The 25,502-nt window shown below is 43.7% G+C and overlaps 1 protein-coding gene across 5 annotated transcripts in view; it reads right to left on the bottom strand.

The window, feature by feature from the left end:
- The window catches only part of Plpp4 (phospholipid phosphatase 4), a 138,746-nt gene extending 113,754 nt beyond the window's left edge, over nt 1-24,992 (bottom strand). The window contains exon 1 of one of the 5 annotated variants that reach the window (XM_031388501.1): nt 24,326-24,992. In XM_031388501.1, coding sequence (XP_031244361.1) covers nt 24,326-24,381 — 56 coding nt within the window. In that variant the 5' untranslated portion in view covers nt 24,382-24,992. Of the gene's footprint in view, nt 1-1,125; nt 1,190-24,325 lie in introns of those variants that run through there. The other 4 variants (XM_031388504.1, XM_031388499.1, XM_031388500.1 and 1 more) reach the window with 4 other exon arrangements.
- Between the last annotated feature and the right edge of the window lie 510 nt (nt 24,993-25,502).

Raw genomic sequence — 25,502 nt, 5'->3', positions numbered from 1 at the left:
AAGGAGAACATCCTTCCACAAAGGCAGGCAAATGGAGAAGGTACAACGACATCAAGTGAAAAGGTAGCTGAGGGGCTTTATTTCAAAACACATCTTTCATGCAGAAGCATTTTGTATTATAAAAGCAGGAGGGGAAAAAAGCTAAAAAGATACAATCAAAATGTTAACTTGTTTCCTCTTGGTGGTAGGATCATAAATAATTTCGTTTTTTTCCCACTTTTCCTTCTGTATTATATAACTTTCCTATATTTGTTTCATAAGAGATCTTTTATTTAAGATGAAATAAAGGGATCCTAGCAAAGAAAACTCATTTCAGGTCTGTGGCTCCACAAGGCGGGTGCTTCAGTCATGAGGAGGAGGAAGGGCCTCCTTCCTGGAATGGGTTCTGGGACCTAGGCGTTAGTGTGCACCTAGAGAAATGGGCTGGATTCTACCAGAGTCCCCATCTCAAAAGATGGGACCAAGCCAAAGCTGTGGCATAGGCATAGGAAGAAGAGTCTATAATCCTTCACTGTAATCCCCATAATAGCCTCCATGGAGTTAAATGCTGTGGAGACAGGCCAAGTGTCACCTATCTGGGAAGGTGGCAGAGTTGAAACATCCACAGAGAGTCTTGGAGCCACCCCTTTCCTAAATATGTGTTTCCCTGGAAGAGCCAATGCTCCTTTGACTCCAGCCTTGGCCATCATCACCCTGTATGTGGGCACAGGACATTTGAACGGAGACAGCACCTTTCTCTAGCAGTGAAAATGTGACCAGAAGTCACTTTATTACCATCTCTGTTCTCTCAGTAACTATTCCCCAGTCATTTACAATGGGCCAGAGAGAGCTCAGGTCCTGAAGGTACACACTGTGCAGCAGGACCACTGTAGTCCTGATCCAAAGCCACAAGGACAAATGACACCCAGACTAGCTATATCTAACATTGTACTAGGTGCTGGTTACACACTGTGAAATCTTACCCAGCACTGCCTGTCCAGGCTTAGACTTGCTTTCAGAGACCCTGCTTAGAGGAGGTGGAGAAGTCCAGGTCTACAGCAGGAACATCAATCTCAGCCCTCCCCAAGTTCTCCTGGTATTTAAACTCAAAGTAACTAAATTTAATCCAAAAGCTATTTGACGTACCTTCAGATTCACAGAGAAGGAAGGAGAAGCCCTCGGGCATGAATTGGAAGTGCTGACACAGCAGTCCAGAGATTTTTTATTTTATTTTTTTTTTTGGACTGTTCATCTGGATTAATTCAAAGCAGGTACTCACATTGCTCACATCCTTGAGAAGAAAATAAAAGCCATGATTCACTCTTGAGATGAAGACTTGCAAAGTTCCCCAGGCTCTTCTGAGGCCCTTGATCCACTTTAGCTTGGCTACTCGAAGGAAGACACTGTTTTCTAGCAAAGTCTCCTGACATCCAAGGAGACACTGCACTTGCTAAAAAAGAACCCAAGGCTGCAGTAAACTAAGACAGACAATCATAAAGCAGCAGGAACAGGGTCCAAGTAAAAAGAGGACTACTGGGAGAGGAGCACAGAAGACATCTGGGGCTGAAAAAGCTGTTCAGTGGGTGAGAATGTTTGTTGAGCAAGTACAAAGATCTGAGTTCAAATCCACAGAACCCATGTAAAAAGCCACGTATGATTATGTACTCCTGTAACCACAGTGCTGAGCAGGTAGAGACAGAAGGCTCACGGGGGCTTGCTCAGCAGCCTAACTCTACTGGGTTCAGTAAAGACCTTGACTTGAGGGAATGGAGCAGAGCGTAATGACTCAGGACACCTGACATCCTTCTATGGCCTCGGTGCCTGCACACGGGCACTGCATCCCATCTCCCACAAACAGAGAGAGCACTGTCACATATACACATACATTTAAAAAAGGAATACATCCGGTGGTAAAGATGGGGGTTTGGAGGCCAGCTCTCGGACATACAGAGATATTGGTAATCTGTGCAGTGTGTTCCCTATGTGCCAGGCAAAACTGTCCCAGCATTTATGCCTGGAGACTCCATCCCAGAGCTATACTGTTAGCTCTTCTCCACAGAGTAGTAAACTGAAGAAGGAGAGGATGAAGGGACCCAAAGAGAGATGGAGAACATGATCCCAAGGCCTCTGGCTCAGGTCCTTGGATCTTTGCCATAAGATTCAAGTATATCTGACCACTGGTTTGTTAGATGCAGAGACCAAAGCATGGGAGATTCAAGAGAAAGTACTCCATCCACCTGAAGTAACAGAACCATGGCCACAGAATGATTTTAGAATGGGAAGCCTACTGGCTAGTGAGCACAGGAAAGTCATTAGCCCTCCCTAACGTTCAGCGTTCTCACTGGTGAGACATCACTAGTGTGATAACCTGTCATGGTGGCTTAGGTCATTTAACTGCACATAAGTGTAAGAGCCTCACCTGAGGAAGGTGAAGGGATGAGGGGAGTAGAGAGAGGAGGAAGAGGAGACAGAGGAAGAGGAGGAAAAGGAGGAAGAGGGGAGGGGGAAGGAGTGTGGTAGAGAAGAAAGAAGAGGGGACGGGGAAGGAAAAGGAATAGGGAAAGAGGAGGAATCAGGGAGAAAGAAACAAAGGAGAAGGGGAAGAAGAGGAAGAAGGGGAGGAGCAGCAGTTTGCTATGACACCTGGGAGAGGACCCAAAGGGAAGACCAGGTGGTAGTAGCCTCAAACCAGGTGGCAGTAGCCACAGACCAACCAAGTGGTAGTATCCACAAACCAGGTGGCAGTAGCCTCGGACCAGATGATAGTAGCCACAGCTGGGGCTATACAGATAAGAGTACAAGTAGCCATAAACTAGGCTTTTCCTGATGCCCACAACTCTCTTCTTGCTCCAGCTCTGCCCAGTTTCCCTCCTAAGTCCCCAGCTCTACTTTTAGCCCATCATTGCTCTGGCATGTACCCCATGTAATGACAAATTTCCCAGACAACTGAGGTTGGCCTCACTGCAACCCCAAGACCCTGCTTTGTCCACCAATGACACAACTTGGAGTAGCAAACACAGCATATGCTATTATTCACCTTGGTTCCAGGGCCTCATACAGTATCTGACACAGTGAGTTCAGTCATCTTTGTGGTGCAGGACAGGCAAAGCTATGGCTATTATCTTAAGTGAGAAAGTGGGCTTTCAAGCTGGCCTTTGAATCCCCTATCCCCAACAAAAAGAAATGCTTCCCCCAGTGAATCTTAGGTTTCATCCATTCCCCAAGCAAAGGCCCATGGGAAAGATCACACAAGGGAGACAAGAAAGTGGAAAGACAGCACCCTAAAGGTGTGGCCCATTCATGCCCCATCTTTTTCTAAGGACTCTGACTCGTTCTTGTGCATTCTATGGAAGTGTGCTGAGCAGAACACCCTGCCTTTTTGTAGGGAGAGATCTGGCTTTAGTGAAAAGAAGCTCTCCCAAGATGCTTCCCTGATATCTGTCCAGAAACACAGCCGCCTTCAGATGATCCTAAGAAAGAGAGGAAAGAAGCTAGGCAGGTGGCTCAGCAGGCAGAGTGCTTGCCACACAAATGTGGGGACCCGAGTTTGAATCCCCAGAACCTATGAAAGGGCAGAGTGGGTATGTTAGCATGGCACAGGAGGCAGAGACAGAAATCTTCAGAGCCTAGTCAAAATCACAGTAACCTCACAGCGAGCTCCAGACCATGCAGGAGGCCCTGCCTCAATGTAGAAAGTGAACAGGAATGTGAAAGGCACTCTGTAACCATGGGCCTCCACACACATGTGAACCACATAAACATGTGAACCCCCACTGAAATGCAAGGGTGAATACATGAATGAACACACACCACACACACACACATACATACACACATACATACAAAAAAATTTAATATAGACAAACGGGGAGGGGAAGACAAGCCCACACTGCAGAACTTTGCATTTCTGGAAGGAAGGAGGCGGAAAGGTGGAGAGAGGCCTGACCACTGCTCTGGCATATCCCTCTGATTAAATAATAATAATAACAATAACAACAACAATAATAATTAATAATAAATACAAAGAAAATGTAAAATAAAAAAGGTGCATGATGTTTATCCAAGGGCTCTTCTGGCTTGGACATTGGATAAAAGATAATTTGTCCTAGCACTATCTGGGAATATCAAGGCTCCATTTGCTTAGAACATGTCCATATCTTTCATGCCCATAGTTCCCCTGAGGTCATCAGGGTCACTTCATTATCAGAAAGCCTCAAGCCAGTCGCACCTCTTCTTCCCCTCGAATCTCATATAAATTGTCCCAACATAGAAAACCCTTGCTTTCAAGTTTCTTTCCCAAGGACTGGCCATCTTCCTTCTGGGGAGTGTGCTGCTGCCTGAAGTTGTTACCCCATGTGAGCCATGAATACATCATGGAAGGAAGAAAGAAAGTGTAAATGTCCTGGGAGGGTTTAGAGGGAGGAGAGAGACTGGAGAAACAATTAAATTATCATCTCAAAAATAAAAAAGTGGGGGAAAAAAACCTTCCTAACCCGTAGAGTTCATTGAAGACTTAAACAAAAATTATTCTTCTAAAAAACCTTTATTATAAAAATTTATCCTTGGGAATTTAATAATGTGTATAATAAAATACAATCACATCCACTCCTCGTTTCTTCCCTCCAACCTCTCCCAGATCTCCCACAACCTATCCCCTTCTTAACTTTATGTTCTCTCTCTCCCACCCTCTCTCTCCCTCTCCCTCTCTCTCTCTCTTTCTCTCTGTGTGTGCGCGCGCACACGCGTGCATATGTGTGCACGAGCGCGCATGTGTGGTGTGTGTGTGTGTGTGTGTGTGTGTGTGTGCACTAAGTTAGTGCTGCCCATTTGTGCCACTCACTGGAGCATGGGAGCATGTGAACCTTCCAACAGCTTCACCTCCAAAGGAGAGCACTCAGCCAGCCCTGCATGTCCTGGTTTGCTATCCCATCACAGGGATCAAACACTAACCAAAAATAGAGGAAATGCTCCCTTGCTCACGGCTTACATTCCATCATCAAGGGGAGCCAGGCCAGGAGCAGGGACCATGGAAGAATGCTGCTTACAGGCTTGCTTTTTCTGGCATACTCAGCTCTCTTACACAGCCCAGGCCTACCTGCCCAGCGACAGAACCCACAATGGGATGGGCCCTCCTATATCAACTAGCAGTTAAGAAATGCCTCACACATGCCCACTGGTGGGTCTGACTGAGGAAATTCCTCAACTGAGGAAATTCCTCAACTGAAGTTCCCTCTTTCCAGCAATGTCAGGGTTTGTGTCAAGTTAACAGAAACTAACTATGACCCCCCACACACACACACGCCCACCAGCTCTCAATTACCAATAACCACTGAGTTAGAGGTGGGGCCAGGTGAGTTCCTCCCTTGTCTATTCTGGAACTTTGGCTAGCTTGATCTTGTATGGGTCTAATGCAGGCAATGTCAGCTGCTGTGAATCCGTGAGACAGCAGCCAAGTGCCTCATCGCATCTCCAGGAACACAGTAAGAACTCAAGGAGTGACTGAATACTATCACGTTCTCTCCCGGCCATTCCCTGCTACCGTTTGCCACTTTTAGCAAGCAGTGAAAGGACCTCTCATGTAAGGGAAAGGCAACACATTTCTCTTCCACATAGATTTTCATAAGCACAGTGTTAATATTTAAAAATCTAACTCTGCATGCTCTCATCGCATTACTGGAGAGCTTGTCATTTGTCTACCAGACTAAATTAAAGGTAAACACATCTAGAAGCCAAATCCTTAAATTATTTAAACAAAAGCATAAGTGTGGGAATTTTAGGAATTTTTGTCAGCAGTATTATATTTATTAATTTGGGGCTGGATGGGATGACACAACATCACAGGTAAGTAAAGGCTAGAGTGAATGTTGGAAAATACATAGAATTTTAGATGTAAGTAAGGCCATTTGAACTATGAATCTAAAATTCATAATCTTTTATGATAAAAACTGAGAACTGATGTCACTTTTGTAGTCATTGTTCTGCTTTGTTTCTGAGGCAGCATCTTGTGTAGATGCCCAGGGTGGCCTTAAACTGATCATATAGCTAAAATGGCTGCACTTCTGATCCTTCTGCCACTGCTTCCCAAGTTCTAGGTAAGTACCAGTCTGTGTGGTTTATGTAGCACTGAGGGTGAAACCGATACATGCTAGACAAGTACTTTGCCAACAAAGTCACATCCCCAAATCCTGATAGCAATTTTGTGTATGAAACATGTGAACTGTGTCCAAAATCTTCATTTTTTCCCTGGGGATCTGTTTTAGTTAGGGTTTTACTGCTATGAGCAAACACCATGACCAAGGCAACTCTTAGAAGGACAACATTTAGTTGGGGCTGTCTTACAGGTTCAGAAGTTCAGTCCATCAAGGCAGGAGCATGGCAGCATCCAGGCAGACATGGTACAGGAGGAGCTGAGTTCTAGATCTTTATCTGAAGGCTGTTAGCAGAATACTGACTTCCAGGCAGCTAGGACTAGGATATTAAAGCCCACTTTCACAGTGGCACACCTACTACAACAAGGCCACACCTCCTAATAGTGCCACTCCCTGGCCCAAGCATATACAAACTATCATAGGATCAAACTCAGGCCCTTGCAACTGAGAGGCAGGTGCTTTAACTCTGAGTTACACCCTCAACCCTTGGGAATAATTTTAAAATCCTAATTTTTTAAAGATTCATTTTGTTTTATGCGTATGAGTGTTTTGCCTGAATGTATGTATGTATGTATGTATGTATGTATGTATGTATGTGCACCACACAGGAACCTTGTAGCAACAGAGGCTAGAAGAGGGTCCCTGAACTGGAGTCACAGATGGTTGCAAGCCACCATGTGGGTGCTGGGAACCGAACCACAGCTCTCTAAGTAATATAATAGTAATACAATAAGTGCTCTTAACTGCTGAGCAATCTCTCCACCCCCCTTGAAAATGTTATTAAAGAGACATCTAGTTTAAGACTGATGGATCTTGACTTTTTTTTCATTACCTGAAAACCACTACTAATAAGAGTGAAATCATAAATACAGATGCATACCCTGGCTGAAGAGCCTCAAAAGATAGTAATTAACAAAACAAAATAGGGAAAGAAATTATGGGAAAAAAATAAAGGGCACAGAGATGAAATAATGACTAATGCAATAAGGAAACTTCCCTGTAAAGGAGGTTAGACGCAGGAGGGATCCAAAATTATGCATAGACGTTTCCTACCAATCATTGGGAACTAAGAAATTGCAATGTACAGAACATTCTAAGGATCCCAGAGGGAAGGAACAGCTGCAGCCTGGAGAGTCCAGCAGAGATTTCGGCAGCTAACCAGTGCTATCGGGTAAGTCTTGAGTTGAAATTTCTCCAAATGAAACTTTCCATTGACATTCCAAAGAGGCAGACCAGAGGACAAGGCACATCCCAGGATTAAAGGGTACAACATAGGATCAAATGCAAAGCAGACACTCACACAGCCTAGAACTCTGGCTCTGAGGGTGAAGGTGAGCCACCAGCAAATCAAGTGCAAACAAGAATCAACTCAACACTCCCAGGGGGAAGAACAACCTGGAGCCCCTTCAATGTGTGAGTCACCGTGCCTATCCACGGAAAACAACGTGGAAGGATTGAGAACAGAGGGAAGAGATCTTACCCATAACTAAGAGAAAAAAGTCAAAGCTATAAATTGTCTTGATGTCTATTTTAAATGTTAGAAGACGATAAAGAAAAATGAACACAAGTGAACAGCTAGAAAACATCAACAGAGAAACTAAGACTCTAAACAAACAACCAGGTTAAAAAATAAAACAAAACAAAAACAAACTAGAGCTGAAAGGAGCTTCTGCAATAAAACACTCATGCCCCAGGCTCAGAGGCAGAACAGACACAGTCGAATAAGGAATCAGTGAAAATGAAGACCAGTCAGTCTAAGGACAGTCCCTTAAACTGAATCATGAGGTGGAAAGCCAAGAATAAAACAGAGCAGAGCACCTAGAGCTTACGGTACAAACTGTCTACTACAGAACCAGAAGGGAAGAAGCATAAAGAATATGGGGTGGAGGAGCCACCATCTTTAGACTATTCACTTGATTTAAGCGAGGCATAGCTTGAAGAATCTCATTGAACACAGCAAGCAAAATGCAAATGAGATGAACTCAAGCACATCACAGTCCAACTGCTTGAAAACGAAGTGCAGAAAAACAGTCTTAAAACTGTCAAATGTAACAACGCACCGTATTTAGGACAGGGGCAATGACAGAGGGAACAATGGAGCCCACAAGAAGACATAAAGACAGCCTCAAGATGCTAAAAGAAACTGACAACCTTGAAGTCTGTATCTGCCAGGACAGCTTTAAAAGTAAGATCAAAATAAAGACAACTGCAAGAAAATAAAGGCCAGTAGAATTCATTTCCAGCAAACTATACAAGAAATATTAAAGGAAATTCTTCAAGCACGAAAGATACAATACCAGACAGAAAATCAAATCTGAAAGAAATAATGTAAAGTTTTGGAAAATGTAAATATTTACAAAAAATCAAGTAGATTAAATTTTGAAATCCAAGGGAAAGATTATTGGAATGTTTTATGGGACTTATAATTTAAAACAAAATCTAGGATAATTTACCAAAGGCTGAAAAGAGAAAAGAATATATGATGTCATAGGTTCTTACATTGCACATGAAATGATGTGAGACTGACATACAGATAATGCTGATTTTCAAAAATATACTCTGATCTCTAGAGAAACTACTAAACTGTGTTTAAGCCATATAAGTTAAAAATTAAATAAGGGAGACCATGCAGAATATCAACAAATATTTGACCAACCTAAAAGACTATAGTGAAAGAGGGAGAAAGGAATAAATGAAGCCCGTGTAGATAATCAACGTAAACCTGCAACAGACATTATTGCACTAACTGTAAATGGATTAACATTTCTAATTAATGACAGAGACCATCCAAATGAATAAAATTTGAAAAGATTTATATGGTGTTTATAAGAAACATTTTTAAGAATGAAAAGAGAACAACAAAGGTATGTTGAAATTAAAAGGTTAGAAAAACAAACTTCAGGTTGACACTAATCTCAAGAAATGCAATGCCAAAATACATTAATGTTAGATAAACTTCAAAATAAGGCATTTTACAAAGAAAATGGAAAATTTATTAGTTTTATCAGTTTAAATTCATCAGGAGCTAAAAGTGGTGTGTTAACTAGAAATATATTGACATATAAATTATAACATATAAATCACTTATGGAGAAAAGAAATAGTAACATAAATATTGTAAGTTACTCAGTTAAGAGCACAACATAAGCTTAGGAATGTCTTAGCTCATTTGATGTTTCTACAATATAATACTGAGAACTAGGTAATTTATAAAAATGGAAGTGTTCTTGCATATCCATCCAATATGGATTGTGCTCCATCATTCCCTGGAAAAAGGAAGACAGGATGGGGAGGGCAAGTGAGAGCAAGGAATTGAACTGACAGTTTTGAGCTCTTTAATAACTGGTGTGAGGGGTAAAGCTTTGTTACCTAAGTACCTCTCACCAAGCCCCTCCCCCAACACTGTTACACTGGAGATTATGTTTCCAGCACGTATTTATTGGGAACATTGGGAACATATTCAAACTGCAGCAGGGGAGAAGTGTAAAACTATAAAACAGCACAAAAATAAGCACAAGGAATGTTGGCAGCAACAAGACACAACGACAATTATCTCAACAGCAACACTAAAACAACCCAGAGGCTCTAATTACCCTCCTCTGATGGAGAGAGTCCACCTTCACATTTAAAAGGGTACACTGAAGAGTGGCTTCATAAGGGTTTGAATAGCCCAGTCAAGTTGCACTAGTATATTTAGAACTTTGTACCCAACAAACAGAAACTGCTCATTATCTTCAAGCTTTGCATATTTACTCTTAAAATTCATTATATATAGCCACAAAGAAAATGATAATCATAATTATATAAATGGAATGAGCTATCATCTTTGAGTTTAATACAGTGAAGCTATTTTACACCATCATTACATCTACATTAATTATTAGATAACTAATACACAGAACAGGAAAATAACCTTTCCAAGTTTGCACAGTTAGTTAACAGCACATTAGCACTGCAAACCTAGACATTCTGAACCCAAAGTTTACAACACTAACCAATGTACTACTCTGCTTTCCATGCAGGAGAGAGATTTCCTCAAGATATTTTCTCTCTCTCTCTCTCTCTCTCTCTCTCTCTCTCTCTCTCTCTCTCTCTCTTTCTCTCTTGTTCTCTCTATGTATATATATATGTGTGTGTGTCTTTCTATATATGTGAGGTGTGTGTATATGTGTGTGTTGGATATACACACATATATATGTATATCAGAATAGTAAAAAAAAAAAATGCAGTAATTAAAATGACAGTTGAATCACAGTAGGTAAATAGAAAATCTGAATAGGATCCAACTGCCAGCTCACAGACAAGTGATATTTGCCTGTGATAAAAATGTTACTGAGAAAAACCAGAGTCTCTTCATAATCAAAAAACCATCTGACAGGAAAGGGAGGGGCCAGGAAGATGCCTCAGTTGGCAAAGCATTTGCTGTGCAGCATGAGGATGTAATCCTTCTGAGCATCCACATGAAAAGCAAAGCATGCATGCTTGTAATCCCAGTGCTGGGGCAGCAGAGACAGCAGGATCCCTAGAGCTTCCTTGCCATCTCTATGAGATTACTGAACTCCAGTTGCAGTGAGGGACCTAATCCTCAAAGCTAGGGTGGAAAGCATCGAGGGTCTTAAGATGAAACCTCTGGCTTCCCATATATGTCCTCAACATGCACAAACACCTGCGTGTACATACACATATACAAACGTGCACAAACACACACACACACACACACACACACACAGAGCTAAAAGAAATAACCAATACACTGAAGAATGGATAGTAAACAACTGTAAAATATTAGATACTACAAAGAGTATTTCTCCTTTAGATAGGAAATTACTTTCTAAACAAGAATGAAACTATTCAGGAGGAAAAGGGCAGATTTACCCACACAAAATCAAAACTCATATGCAATAAGAGAAATCACAAAGAAATTTCAAAGCAAATCATGGAAGTATAAGCAACATCTGCAACACACGAAAGTCTAATATCTATCATTCTGGATACCTCTCTCATTGCTTTGACAAAATATCTGACGAGAAGCAATTTAAGAGAGCCACAGTTTGTTTTGATTTGTGGTTTGAGAAAGTATAACTCACTGTGCTAGGAAATCATGGTGACAGACAGCTCCACGGTGTTAGGAGTGTGGAGCGGCTGCTTGCTCATCTCTCCATGACCAAGAAGCAGAGAAAGGACAGACTATAAAGGTCAACACCTGTTCCCTCCACCATGCCAAGATGAGATCCACTTTTCTAGCTAGGAACCACTGCCTGAAGGTTCCATATCCTCCCCCAACAGGGCCACCAACTGGGGGCCAAGTCTTTAGTCACATGAGCCATGGCAGGTAAGGGGAGGGTGCATTTCACATTCAAACCATAGTATCCACAAAGCACAGAGCATGTCTTGCATGTCAAGAAGAGCAATCTGGAGTTCCCAGAGAAGCATGAGCTTCTATAGAAGACAAAATGTGTGCAGGTGAGAAGATGCTCAACAGATCACAGAGATAGGAAAAACAAAGGCTACTTTTACTCCCTCCCTCCTGGGCATCCTGCACAGGGGCTGGAAATGGCTCAGAGCTTAAGAGTGCTTGTGACTCTTGCAGAGGACCCAAGTTCAGTTTCCAGTAAATTGGGAAGCTCACAACTGCCTTTACTCCAGCTCCAAGGGACTAGCTGCTCTATATTACTACTACTACTACTACTACTACTACTACTACTACTACTACTACTAATAATAATAATAATAATAATAGTAATAATAGTAATAATAATAAATGTACATATTAGACCATTTTGAAGGGACAGTTTGTCAATGTACAAATAAATATAAAATACATGAGGGCTTTGATACAGAAACGTCCACTGTAAAAACTTCTTAGGCAGCTATATTACGATGCTGTTTGTCATAGAAAACATGAAAATATTCTAAAATTCAATACCTATATTAATAAACTGGAGATCCATACAGCCAGTAAAAAGAATCAAACAGAATCTACACAGATAGAAAACATCTTCAAGACCAAGAACTGTAGAGAAAAGGTACCTGTGCAGAGAAGGTACCCGGTGTGGGGCTGCCAGGGGCTGAGAGCTTGCTGAGAAAGGGTTTTTCTCTAGTCCAGGCTGGTAACTATGCAACCAAAGCAGGATGCATATTCATAGTAATCCTCCTGCCTCAGACTCTTAAATTACTGAGATTACAGGCATACTTCACTATGCTTTTGTGTATGTGTGTGTGTGTTGTTGTTGTTGTTATAAAAGCATATATTAAGATGTTTAAATTTCTCAAGTAGAGGGAGTGGTCCTGGTAGAGCTAGGTGAAGGGATTCAGGGAGGGCTTCATCTTTCTTTGGGAGAAAATGCATTCCTTCTGACAGATGCATTCCTTCTGACAGATGCACCTTGCCATTCTTTCTTGTATTTGTCAAGTCAGACACAGTTCTAACAGCTGACTCGGAGATAACCATAAGCAGTGTTTCTATCGCATGTGTCATAAAATTTTACCTCATTATTTAAAAATTTTTCCAAGTGAGTCTATTAATAGTAACAATATCCTCTCCATGCTCTTAATTGCAAGCTATCTTCAAAGTGGGCCATCTGAGTTTTGATCTGTTTCATTTTATTTATCATACAGACCTCCGTGGATGTGTAGGGAACATAGCAATGAAAGCCATTACAGGTGAGGATTTTTACACCTTTACTTTGGTGTTTCAATATATGCCTCTGCCTCAGAATTCTAGGTCAAGGGGCAGGCCTAATTCTGTGACCAAGGTACCACACTACTCCTCAGTGAAGGCCATGGCCATCTCCAACTCCACTTGTAGCCTCTGGCAATGTCCCTTATGGTGATGTGAGTAAAAATGGCCCCATTGGTTCATTCTGAGTGGCACTATTTGAAAGGATCAGGCAGTGTGATCTTGTTAAAGTAGATATGGCCTTGTTGGAGGAACTGTGTTACTGGGGGTGGTCTTTGAGGTTACAAAGGCCCAAACCAGGCCCAGTGGCTCTTTCTCTTCTGGCTGTCTGTGGATCCAGATGTAGAACTCTCAGCTACTTTCCTAGCACCATATCTACCTATATGCTACCATGCTTCCTGCCATGCTGATAATGGACTAAATCTCTGAACCTGTAAGCCAGCCCAAATTAAAAGTGGCCTTGGCCATGGTGTCTCTTCCCAGCAATAGAACAATGACCAAGACTGAAGTTGGTACCAGAGAGCAGGGCATTGCTGTTACAGGCCTGACCTTGTTGGCACAATGTAGACTTTGGGACTTTAGATTAGGAACGCAGGTGAACATTTTAAGCAGGGCTTTATGGGCCACCCTAGATGGATCCTAAAAGACACCGGTGCTGAGAGTAATATAGATTAATTATGATGGCCTGGCTCATGAGGTTTCAAAGAAGAATATTTGTAAGTAGCCTAGAGAATTTTTGTGTTCTTGTGATATTTTGATGAAGAACGTGACAGTTTTCTGCCCTTGCCTAAAAAATACCTGCCTGGGGCTAAATTGAAAAGTTAGGGATTAACAGCTTTGGCAAAGGAGATTTTCAGACACCCTAGTATTGACTCTGTCCTACAATGATTAGTGGCCATTCTAATGCAGATCTATAATGAAAAGAAAAAAATCTGAACAAGGAAAAATACAAAACATACAGGTTGAGGGGGAAAAACAGAAGCACCAGAAAATGTACTGGAACTAAATCCAGCACTCAAGGAGATATAAAATGTTTAAAGAAAAACTGGGTGCTAAATGGAATAAAGGGAGTGGCGACTCCAAGGCAAGGTGGGTGACCCCACTCAGCTAAGTTTCCAATTTGTAGAGAGGAATTAAAGGCAAGCTTAAGCAGGGAAGGAAACCATCAATAACAGAAACCTGGTACAGATAAAATGAAACTTAGCGGGGCCAAGTTCCAGCCCCAGCCAGCAGCGGAACCTGGTAGCTTAGGTCACATGGTTCTGGCTTTAGAGTCCAGGATACAAGGAAAGGGTTATGTAACCTCCTTCCATGACTAGGGAAAGCCACTGAGGCCTGACATGTGTCAAGGGTGTCCCTGCGTGGAGTCCCAGAGTGGCTGGTACTTGAAGTTGTGAAGGGAGAGCCTATACTTCATCGGAGACAGCAAGATATCAGAGATACTAGAGTGTCAGGAAAAGGCATGCCATGGAACTGGGTTTAGAGCGAGCCCAAGAGAATGAAGTGTATTTCAGTGAACAAAGCCAGAGATCTGAAGACTGCTTTGACATCAGATATGGAGAAGCAAAGTTTGGAGTTCGCCCTGCTGGTTTTCAGCCTTGTTTTGGTCTAGCATTTTCTCACTCTGCTTACTTTAGAATGGCCATGTGTACCGTGTGCGGTTTTAATAGTGTTTCCTTACTATGCTTGCTGTAGAATGGCAATGCAGATTCTGTGCAATTTTATGTTAGAAGGACACGATCTGATTTTTTAGTTTAGTTCTATAGGAGGTTACAGTTACAAGATTGCCTCCACTCTCAGAAGAGACTTTAAACTTTTAAACAGGGTTGAAGCTGTGATAAGACCATGGGGACTTTTGAAGTTGGACTGAATGCAATTTGTACTATGTTATGGCTACAAGCCTATAGGGCCAGGGAGTGGAATGTAGTAATTTGAATAAACATGGCCCCATAGGCTCATACTGAGTGGCACTATTTGAAAGTATTAGGCAGTGTGGCCTTGTTAGAGTAGATATGGCCTTGTTGGAGGAACTGTATCACAAGGGTGGTCTTTGAGATTACAAAGGTTCAAACCAGGCCCAGTGGCCCTCTCTCTTCTGGTTGCCTGTAGATCCAGATGTAGAACTCTCAGCTACTTCTCTAGCACCATATCTACCTATATGCTACCATGCTTCCTGCCATGCTGATAATGGACTAAATCTCTGAACCTGTAAACTAGCCCAGCCCAAATTAAAAGTGGCCTTGGCCATGGTGTCTCTTCCCAGCAATAGAATACTGACCAAAACATCCCTTCCAACATAAACTGTAATTGGGATGCTTAGTCTTTCAGGTTTCTAATGTGTTTTATATAGTGTAAAATTAAAAAAGATTGATTCAAGGCACATTTCTGCTTCAAATAATCCTGTAGCAATCACCAAAGAAACACTAGTGTCACATTCAAGGTGATCTCTCTCTCTCTCTCTCTCTCTCTCTCTCTCTCTCTCTCTCTCTCTCTCTCTCTCTCTCTGTCTCTCCCTGTCTTTCTGTAACAGGTAATATCCATATTGATTATTGGTTATGCATAAAACTCATAAATCTTCACTATAAAATGAATTAAAAGTACCATGAAGAAAAAACATCAAATATATATTATTTAATCCTATTAGCACACCTCACTCCTGCCCAAAGAAAACACCATTAAGTTCTTGGGGGTTCTTTATGGGGATTTCATAAGAACAGATTGAATGTATTACATCACCACATGAAGACATCATGCAACTGCTCTTGTCTGTCTTATCACTTAGTAATAGCTACCAGGTGTCTTCCAAGTCAAGAGATAGTTAACTAGAACAACTATCCTTAACAGCTGCTCATGTGTCCTACCGGGTGGGTGGCTCCTACAAAGCTGTACTCATCTGCTTGAACTGCCACCTTGCTGTTTCCAGACGCATATCTTGTATTGCTGCAGAAGGCACATGCTGAAAGGTAGATGTGCTCTTTTTGTTTTCATCAGATTTCTTTGTAGCTCTTGCCTATTTTTCTATTGAGGGGTACTTCTCTTTTCTTATTGACTGGTAAGAGCTCTCTGAATATGACAGGCATTGAGCCCTTCACTCTATAAAAATGAGAATATCATTTCCTGCCTGTGTAAAGATTAAGCCATCTAACACATGGCCATCGCCCTCCCTTCCTATAGCCACCAAGTATAACATTAGGTCAGTTAAAAATTACCTACATGTAAATACATACCAGCATAGTTCTCTGTGACTTATTTCATCCCTAAGCTTTCTAACTAATAATATTCAACATGATTGTTGTCTGTTATAGAACACCCTGTATGTCTATAAATCAGATCCATCCTGTGGTCCTGAGAGCTGCACCCTTCCTATTATTGTCACAATGGGGAACTGGACATCTTTCATTGGCTTATATCACACCTCAGATACAGGAAGAATGAGATGTGGGGGTGTTGTGTAACAGTCTGCTCCAAGATTGAAACATTCTTTATTATAGGAAGCACATCAAACAGGAAGGTGAAGGACTCAAAATAGCATCAGGAAGCTCCTAAAGTTTATCAAATTCACTAGGCCCCTCCCTGTCAGAGTAAGCAATTAAATCTGTAAAAAAAAAAAAAAGATTATGAGTCAAGTAAATCTGTAATAATAATAACAATAGTAATAATAATAATAATAATGAGACCAGACCAGCTGCCTCCAAGAAGCCAAGAAACTGCCTGGAAGAGCTTTAGACCAACCAAGCCACTTGGCGAGAACACTCTCCAGCTTGTTGAGCTGCCTAAGGTGTGTGCAGTGTGCTCCAGGTTCCTAGCTTTGGTACGCTGTCACACTTGCTAGGATGGGCTTTGGCGATGTGATACAGCTGTCATTGAGTCATTTTTGTTCCTTTAAGTAACCTCTCATCCATATCCCCGTAAATAACCCCAATAAAACTCATTGGTTCACCAAGTTGGATTCTCTGATATCTGTACTTTGGTCTGTCATGGGCTCACTATCTGGGATTAGTAGACATTCATGCTGCATCTCTCCAGGGAAAAGTTTGTCACACAACAGGAGAATGAAGAGATGAGCTTGTACACTAATCATATGTCCTTGGTGGTCATCACACCTTACAGCAACTCACATTTTCAGTATTCCTCATGGGTAAGACCACATCATTATCCCTAACAGAGTCAGGACTTCACTGTGTGACCATGTGTAGTGATGCCCACCCTTCTAAGGGTGGGATGTTGCTTTAGGCCTCTCTGGGCAACTCTCTGAGGGAAACTAATATGGAATTAAAATTGGATCTCACTTTCAGAGTTCCTGTTGGGCAAAGAGAAGCCAAACACTTTGTTAAAAACCAGTACATTTACCCAAAGTATAGCTTTCCTTAATTACAAATGGATTCATAAAAAAAAAATCACAACAGTATTATGCTTACTTGTCAAAACTATTCATAACAAGCCACATGAGTAACTAGACAGGCTTTCAGTCATACAGAGATTTCTCTGTGTCAGCAAGAACAAACAAGTGCTCACAACAATGCGGAATGGATCGTCACATGTAGAGACAAAAGTCAGACGGAAGTGCACGCACACTGTGAGTCCATTCATGTTGAGTCAAAACCTTGGGCTAGAGAAATCAGGGCGGCCATGGAAGTAGGCCCGGCAGGTATGGGGGCTGCTGTGGGCAGCTGCACACTTATGAATAGGACATTTTTCTTTGTGTATGTTATTTTGGGATTGCACTAAAAGAAATTTCCAGTTTTCTAGGTCAAAACAGTCAAATACCAACTATTTCACATGGCTTAAACTCCCATTTCAATGGCAACACATCTTTAAAACCCTCTGGCGAAGCATAAAGAAGCAATCAACATTGACCAGCAGAGTGCCAGCTTCCTGGAAACCGACCTAAATGCCCCTACCAAGTCTGATCCTGCCTTCTGTGCATCCATCATCAGTAGAAACAGTGTAACACCAGCCTCCAGCTGTTATAGGGGCGCTCGTGATGAAGCTGGCTCCAGGCTTCCCTGTGGCATCTACCTGCAGCATCCTCAGTCCCCTGCAGCAACTCAAAGTTCCCTAACCTGATCGTGCTCCTGGCTGAAGAGGAGCTGCCTGTAAGCGGGGTTTGTAGCTCTTCAACACACAGCACCAAGGCAAACGTTTTTAAAGAAGCAATATTACAGAGATCATTTTTATATTTACAAACACTATCCCAGAAAAATAGAAGTGCCAAGCTTTTTATAAGCCTTGTGTGGCTCATAAAAGGCTTCATCTTTATAACTAACTGAAATAACTGTATTCATCAGTTCTGAAACTGATGATCGCTTTTCGCCATCTCCCTGTGGGAAACCAGCATCAATTCTGAGAATTCTGGGCACAGCCATCTCATTTTACAGTGGCCAATAATATTTCAAACAGGAGCACTATTTGTCAGCCAATCGGAAAGATGCATTCCCAGGGCAAGAAGATACATTCAGGGACGCTTACTCTTACGTGCATAGATGAGGGCAGAGAGGGCACTTGGTGGAGAAAGGTCCCAAGTGTGGGTCTACCTGAACTACTGGACTCAATGACTCTGAAGGTAATAGGAACAGACTGCTCTTTTACACATTATCTGAAACAATTGTACTGGTGACGTTTTGACCCACTGTTTTAGGACTGCTAATAGGAAGGATCCATAGGTTAAGCCCCCATTAAGAAGCCACTGAACTGAGCTCTCAACCCCATCAGATAGCAAGACCCTGAGCAAGCTGTAGAGGGCTGCTGAGCTTAGAGCAAGCTGACACTTCAGGTAAGCTTACAGGAATCCCTTGAAACATACTTAAAAGACTTTATTCTTTGCTAGAAATCCCATACTAAATAATTTATAATAAGAATACTATTAGCTATCTACAGCATCTCTCTTCACATTATGGATTTGTTTTAATAAAAGACAATAATGGCATTAGCTCATTTTGAACACCTACCTTGAGCTAAGCACTACTTAATAAGCACAACAACTACTTAATAAGCACAACCCTGATGTTCATGAAAGTAGCGATGTATTTTTATTAAATGGGTGTGGATGCAGAACTTTAAGTTGGATAAATAATTTGCCCAAAGACTCACCCAGCTTATTAGCGGTAAAGTCAGGATAGAAAGCCAGGTAATGTAAGGCTAAAGACCACAGTCATGACAACTCTACTATAGTGTCATCCACAGACCCTGCATATATGTGATAAGGATTAATGAGAATGAGGAGAGAAGGCAGTTACATCTTCTGTCGGTGCTAAAAGCACCAACTCTAGTCAAATCCAGGGAACTATTATCTACTCTTCCCATATAAAGTAACAGAGGTTTGGAGATCCAAAGCAATTTGCTAATTAGTGACCGAGCAAAAATTGAAACTCGAATCCATGTAGCTCCAGAGCCTGTGGTCTTCTGTTATGCTACTTTGCCTCCAATATATCGTTTGAAACTTTTTATAAATGCCAACACTACTACAACAGGCATGCCATCACAGGACAGACTAGTACTGCAGTACCTAGCCAATCCCTGCATCTCAGTTAGCAGAGAACTACCTTCTGTCCTAGAGTCCATTTGCAATAGCTTGAGCCTCCATGGCAGCTGTCCCTACCTCAAAACAACATATGTTGGCACACAGTTTCATGCTCTCCCCTAAGGAAATTCTTGCTGCCTCTACCAAGTGCTCCAGGAGCTAGGGCTCCTTGGCTGGCCTTATTTAATCCCTTAGCAGGGACAAGGAGGACATTTTTTTCGTATGGCCCAGAAGGGGAAAATCAGAGGAGACCATATTCACTTGTTAGATGTTCCTAAAGCCTAGTGGGTGGAAAGAATGTCTGCTCAAAATGCAGACACCAGCATTTTATTTATGTCAGTCTGTAGGTTATGAAGAACTAACCTGGACTGTGGGTAACTCTGACACAGGTAGTCAACAGGAACCCTTAGAAGTAGCTTTGTTCTGTACTGGTGCAGCACACTCAGATTTCTAGGGAAATCTCCATTGAAAGTCAGGTCAAAGAGCATGGGTCATGCTCTTGGCAAGGTCATATGGGGAGCAAAGAAGAAAGGAAAGAAGATGGAGATGTGTTCTAAACCCTAGAGTTCCGCTATCGGCAATCCAGCAGCAGGCAAGCGTGGAACGCAGCACAAGAGCGAGTAGAAGAGGCACTCACACACTCTGCTGATCTTCAGGGAAGCAGAGCCACACACTGTTGCCCTTGGAAGTGAACAAAACCCATGTGACCAATGGAATGGTCCTTTAACACCACTGGGCAACTATCTGAGCAGATGGCTCTGTTTCAAACCTTTGGAGCCAGGCTGCCCAGATGACACTATTTGAAAGATGTTTCCCTTGTAAGGGTGAGTTCCTGAGACTGATCCCAGATCTATGTTAAACAAACAAACAAAATCTGGACATAGTTGCACATGACTAATCCTAGCAGTGGAAAGGTGGAGACAGGTCTATCCCGGGGAACTCACTGGTTATCTAGCCTAGTCTTCTTGGAAAGTTCTGGGCCAGTAAGAGACACAGCTTAAAAAAAAAAAAAAAAAAAAAAAAAAGGAAAAAAGTGAACAGTGTCTGAGTAATAAAACCTAAGGTTGACCTCTGGCCTACACACACGCATGCACACATACACATACACATACACATACATACACACACCCCTAAAGGGCCTCCTTACAGTCTTATCCTAAGCTCATTTCCTATTAGAAAACACCCCACCTTGTCCATGAAACTCACAGTCTACAGCCACACCTGGTGAGCTGGTCCCCATCCAAATTGTGCCTACAGGCTGCCAGGCCATTACTCTGCAGGAATGTCCTTGAGCCCAGGCCTGCCTCATATACCTGGCACCGGATGTATAGGTGAGCAGTCATCTCTGGGCATCAGTCCCTGGCATCTATTCCACCTTCTCATCATTCCCTGGGTTAACTATTCCTCCTTTGCTGTAAACTGAGTATTTTGCACAAACTACAACCAGCCCAGCCTGAAGTCCTACAAATATCATGTGTGACATCGATGCCTGTGTATGGTTTGTACTTGTGGGAGTGCAGGTGTCATTAGGGACATAAAGAAGGTATTACATCTCCTGGAGTTAGACCTAAAGGTGTTTGTGAGATGCCCAATGTGGGTCTTGGGCAGTGAATTTGTGTCCTCTGTAAAAACAGTAAGTACTTGTAATCCCCAAGCCATCTCTCAGTCCCCAAGATGCGATAGCCTTCCTCACTACCTCACATGTAGTATTACCTCAACAAATGAAAGTTCTCATCTTAGCGATAATAGTAGAAGTTACTGGAAACCAGTACTAGCAAACCTGGTGCCCAGGATTGGCAACCGGGAGCTTGGAGCTGCTGAGTAAGGTCCAGATCTTGCTGGCATTTGTGGAAACACTTGCTGATTCTCTCAAGTCTTCGGTGACAACTTGCCCCAGTCCCTGGATAAGGCCAGTAGGGCCCTTGAGGGTCACAAGCATCAGGGCTCACTAACTGCAGCCTCTAAGCTACATGTGGCCCTCTTAAGTTCCCTCCACGTGGGGTTCCCCATAAGCATCTTTCACTCTGTTGAGCTAAAGTTGATAGGCAGCCACAGTAGTTAACGTTCACTGTCACTGTTGTTCTTCTTTTGTCGTTGTCATTTGCTTATTTAAGTTTTGAAGCAGAGCTGCTCTAGAGGCACTGAGGATGAGATTTTCTGCAGACTGTTCTCTGAGTCTAAATGCATAAATCCTGGGCATCAAACTGGACTTCCGGACAAAGGGTTTTTCCTCAAGAGCTGGCAAGAGAGAGCTTACATGCCCATGAGTCCAAGGCACATCTCATTAGGCCTCACTTAAAGTCTACAGGAAGTAGTCTGTGGGTCAACAAGGTCGAATGACCTTTGCACAAGGGTCACATATCACATGTCGTGCATATTAGATATTTGCATTACATTCATAACAGTAGAAAAATCACAGTCATGAAGTAGCAAAGAAGCATTTTATGGTTGGGGGTCACAACACAAGGAACTGTATTAAAGGGCTGTAGCATTAGGAAGGTTGAGAACCACTGCTCTAGAGCATAAGCTAGCAAAAGGGGGGATGCTGTCTCTGGTCTAAAACTAGCTTCTGGTTCTGGGAGATAGGGCAGACGTGCCAAGTTCAAATGAATGATGACTGGTCAGCGTGGCAGGCACTGGTCAGTGTGGCAGGCAGACCAGATTCGACTTGCCTGTAGGGACCTCCCCGATGTCCCAGGGCTGCAGTGAGACTTCACTCGGTCCCCTCCTCACCACAGTGCTGCCAAAGGGAAGAGGAGAACTTCCTCGCCAAAGCTAGCCTCTGCCAAGGCGCCAGCAGCTTACCCGAGCAAACAAGAGGTCATCTGTGTCCCTGCTCTTCCTAGGTTCCCCCAGAGGCCATTATCTGCCTAAACTGCCACCCCCAGCTTGGCTTCAGTGCCAGTCTGGTCTTATAGATAATATTGGCAATCTCATATGAAACTCAAGAATCATGCCAAAATGCAATCACTGTCCATATGCATCCTGTGGTGGCAGGTGATTGCAGATCCCGCACAAAATAACACAGGAGGGGACTTTGGGGAGAAGACTGAAAAGTGATGGGTTTTTTCATTGGTTGGTTGGTTGGTTAGTTAGTTAGTTGGTTGGTTGGTTGGTTGGTTAGTTAGTTAATTGGTTGGTTGGTTGGTTGGTTAGTTGTTTTGTTTTTTACATAATGTTCTTAGAAAAAGCCAGACACACATAAACAAAATTTACCAAGTTTTCTATTTCACTATTCGAGCCATTGTTTATTTGTAAACATCTCCTAAGTGTTTGGAAGAATGTTTGAAAGGAAATGTGAAAACATATAAATATTTTGCATGTGGTTAGACCCTTTTAAAATAAATATTCCCAGAGGCAATAAACCCGGGGAGCCTTTGAGCCTATTTCACATTACTCCTGCATTACTTCTGCCCAGACCTTCCCCCAACAAATGTTAGATTCTACCATGCACTAATCATCAGTCTATCATTTTTAACACCTAAACATCAATGCGGTTTTAGCCTATCTGCCAACCCCAAGCTGCCCACATGCAATCACCCAGCAGCCACTCTTTGGAATGTTTTCTCCAAAAGTAGAAGGACAGAGAGAAAGAAGGGGGAAGAGCTTGATTCTTTTCATATGCATCAAGATCCAACTGAAGTTCCGTCTCCCTGTTCCCAGTGAATAACACTAGTGTTCAGTCAGAAGGGGGAGGGGTGGCCCGCATCTGGGGAGCTCCCAGTCGTTTCTGGTGGTATGAATGAATACTCGGAATGAATTTAATCCCTAATTTAAACGCATGTACACACACACACACACACACACACACACACACACACACACACACACACTAAGTAAATAAATAAATAAAATTTAAAAAGCATTACTTTCCATGCATATACCCCAAGGTGCAGAAGTAGTCTTTGATACTACACACCTGCCTACCTGCCATGGTTGGGGCAGAAATTTATTGGGGGGAAGGGCGTGCTTCCTGATTGCCTTGATGGGACACACACACACACACACACACAAAGACTCGAGCAAATCGACAAAGTCCATGCAACTTTAATATTTAAAAATGTGTCAGCCAGCTATGGGTAGGAAAGAGAAAACCTGACCTACTACTGGGGATAAAGGTGCAGATGTGTCAGACCTTCATAACAGGCACTTAAGGCTGCCTTCTAGGTGGGTTTGAACCCGAGAGACTAGAGAGCCGAGAAAGCTCCTTGTGGTAAGCCTAGAGCCAGTGAGAGGTAGTCCTGGTGCCTGAGCAGACATCTCTGAAGGAATGGCACCAGGCGCCCTCCTTTTTTTTCAGAAATGACCATTCCTAAGTGCCATCTGAACATTTCAATGCTGTCCCCAAAGGGCTTCTGCCCCTCACTTGTAAAAGGAGCTCCTGGTGTTCCAAGCCCTGCAGCCTGCTGCAGATCCTGACCTGCTCAACCCTCCATGGCAACAGTTTTTCCAGCCAGAGAAGTAACGCAGACTCCCATTTGAGGCTCTGTAGGGCTGTCAGTTCTGGAGCTGGGATGTACAAGGAGACCTAGGCTGACCCTGCCTGCCTGGGCACAGCGTGGGGTGGCGGGAGATGGAGCCAAGAGCAAAAACTGCCATCATCAGCTTCACAAGATCACAGGAGAGAGAAACTTCCCTAGGGCACGAGCCAGGCTGCCCATCCTGGTCTTAAGGAGCAGCTTAAATCCCAGGGACAGGTGTGTGGGGCTGGTGAAAGGTTCAGACTTGGGGCACCTGAGCTAGGGCCCCCGGACTTGCTTCCAGACTAGGAGCTACTACGGAAGCAAGTCACAGTCCCTGGCATGCTAGGAATACTGTACACTAAGGGTCCCAAGAAAAGGAGGAGAGGCTTTCTTTTGATCCTGTAGGGAACATCCCGGAACCAACCAAGGAGGGAACCTCGAACCCAAGGCCCCAGCGAGACACAACAGCGCAAACAAAGTTGGGGCTCCCAGAGGCTGAGTCTTTAGGTCCCCGCCCGCGGTGCACCACTACTTACACGAAGACCCCGAAGAGCAGGGCTCGCACCCCGATCTCAATAGCCAGCTCCCGCATGGTGCAGCCGGAGTAGCTCCCGCAGCGGCAGCTGGCGCTGTCCGTGGCTCCCACGGCTCGGGTGGAGTGGCTCTCCAGAGCCTGGGCGGTGAGGGAGGCGCGCTGCAGGCCGCGGGCGGGGGCGGGAGGCGGGCGCGGGGTGGGGGCGGCGGGGAGGGCTCAGTCCCAGCCTCCCGCTCTGGGCTCCGGGACACCCAGACACCGGCCTCTTCAGGTCCCACTCCGGATCACGCCGATCGGGGGCTCGCCAGGGACTCCCTGCTTACTTGCGATCGGTGCTGTTTCTGTGTCATGGGCTTGTGCCTGGCGCCCAGTACCCAGGAGGGGAAGCCTGGGGATGCCCCGCTGTCTTCGCCGCCGCCTCCCTCCCTGCGCGCTGCGCGGCTTCCCGGCTACTGGGCGGCCCCTGGGCTCTGCGCCCGGCGGCTCGTTCCGCCGGCGCCCGCTGCGCGCCTCCTCTCCAACCGGCGACTCCTGCTCTGGCTCTCTGCTCTTTCTTCCCAAGCCTGCACGTGGGCATGAAGTAGATGGGCGCTTTGGGGATTCTCTCGCACTCAGGACAGCCCTGGCATCCCCTGGCTTCACCTGGGAGCGCTTCTTCCTTTCTGCTTTCTGGATCCCTTACACCTTACCAACCTCAGATTTTCTTTTCCCACCCCTGATTCTAGAAAGTTCCCAGGAGATTGCTCCCAATCTTTGCTTTCTCTCAGAAAGTGCCAGACTGACTTACAAAAACCATGACACAGACTGAGGGCCAACTCAGTGAACTCGCTCCCCGACCCCTTATGCTACCATTGTTATGTAGTATCTGGGGACCCCATATCTTTTCTCCTCTCCTCTCCTCCAGCATCCTCCTCAACACTGGCAGTGACTTTGGGCTGCTGTGCTATGGCTGTGAACAGCAGCTCTCTAAGCATCCCCTCCTGTGTGTGGCAGGCTCTCATTAGGCAACAAGTAGAAGCAGGAGCGAGCGTTGGCCTCCTCAGTACTCAGTCAGAAATTCAAATATAAATAAGTGGTGGCCTGGAGGTGACAACCACAAGCCTGGGACCGGCTTGGTCTTGGCTTTGCATTTCCATCACCTGTAGAAGTTATTAATCATACTTGTAGGGTTGTCTCTG

The sequence above is a fragment of the Mastomys coucha genome, unplaced genomic scaffold (genome assembly GCF_008632895.1).
Source record: "Mastomys coucha isolate ucsf_1 unplaced genomic scaffold, UCSF_Mcou_1 pScaffold21, whole genome shotgun sequence".
NCBI lineage: Eukaryota > Metazoa > Chordata > Mammalia > Rodentia > Muridae > Mastomys > Mastomys coucha.
The sequence above is the reverse complement of the archived record's forward strand: the minus strand, read 5'-3'. Positions and strand labels throughout refer to the sequence as shown.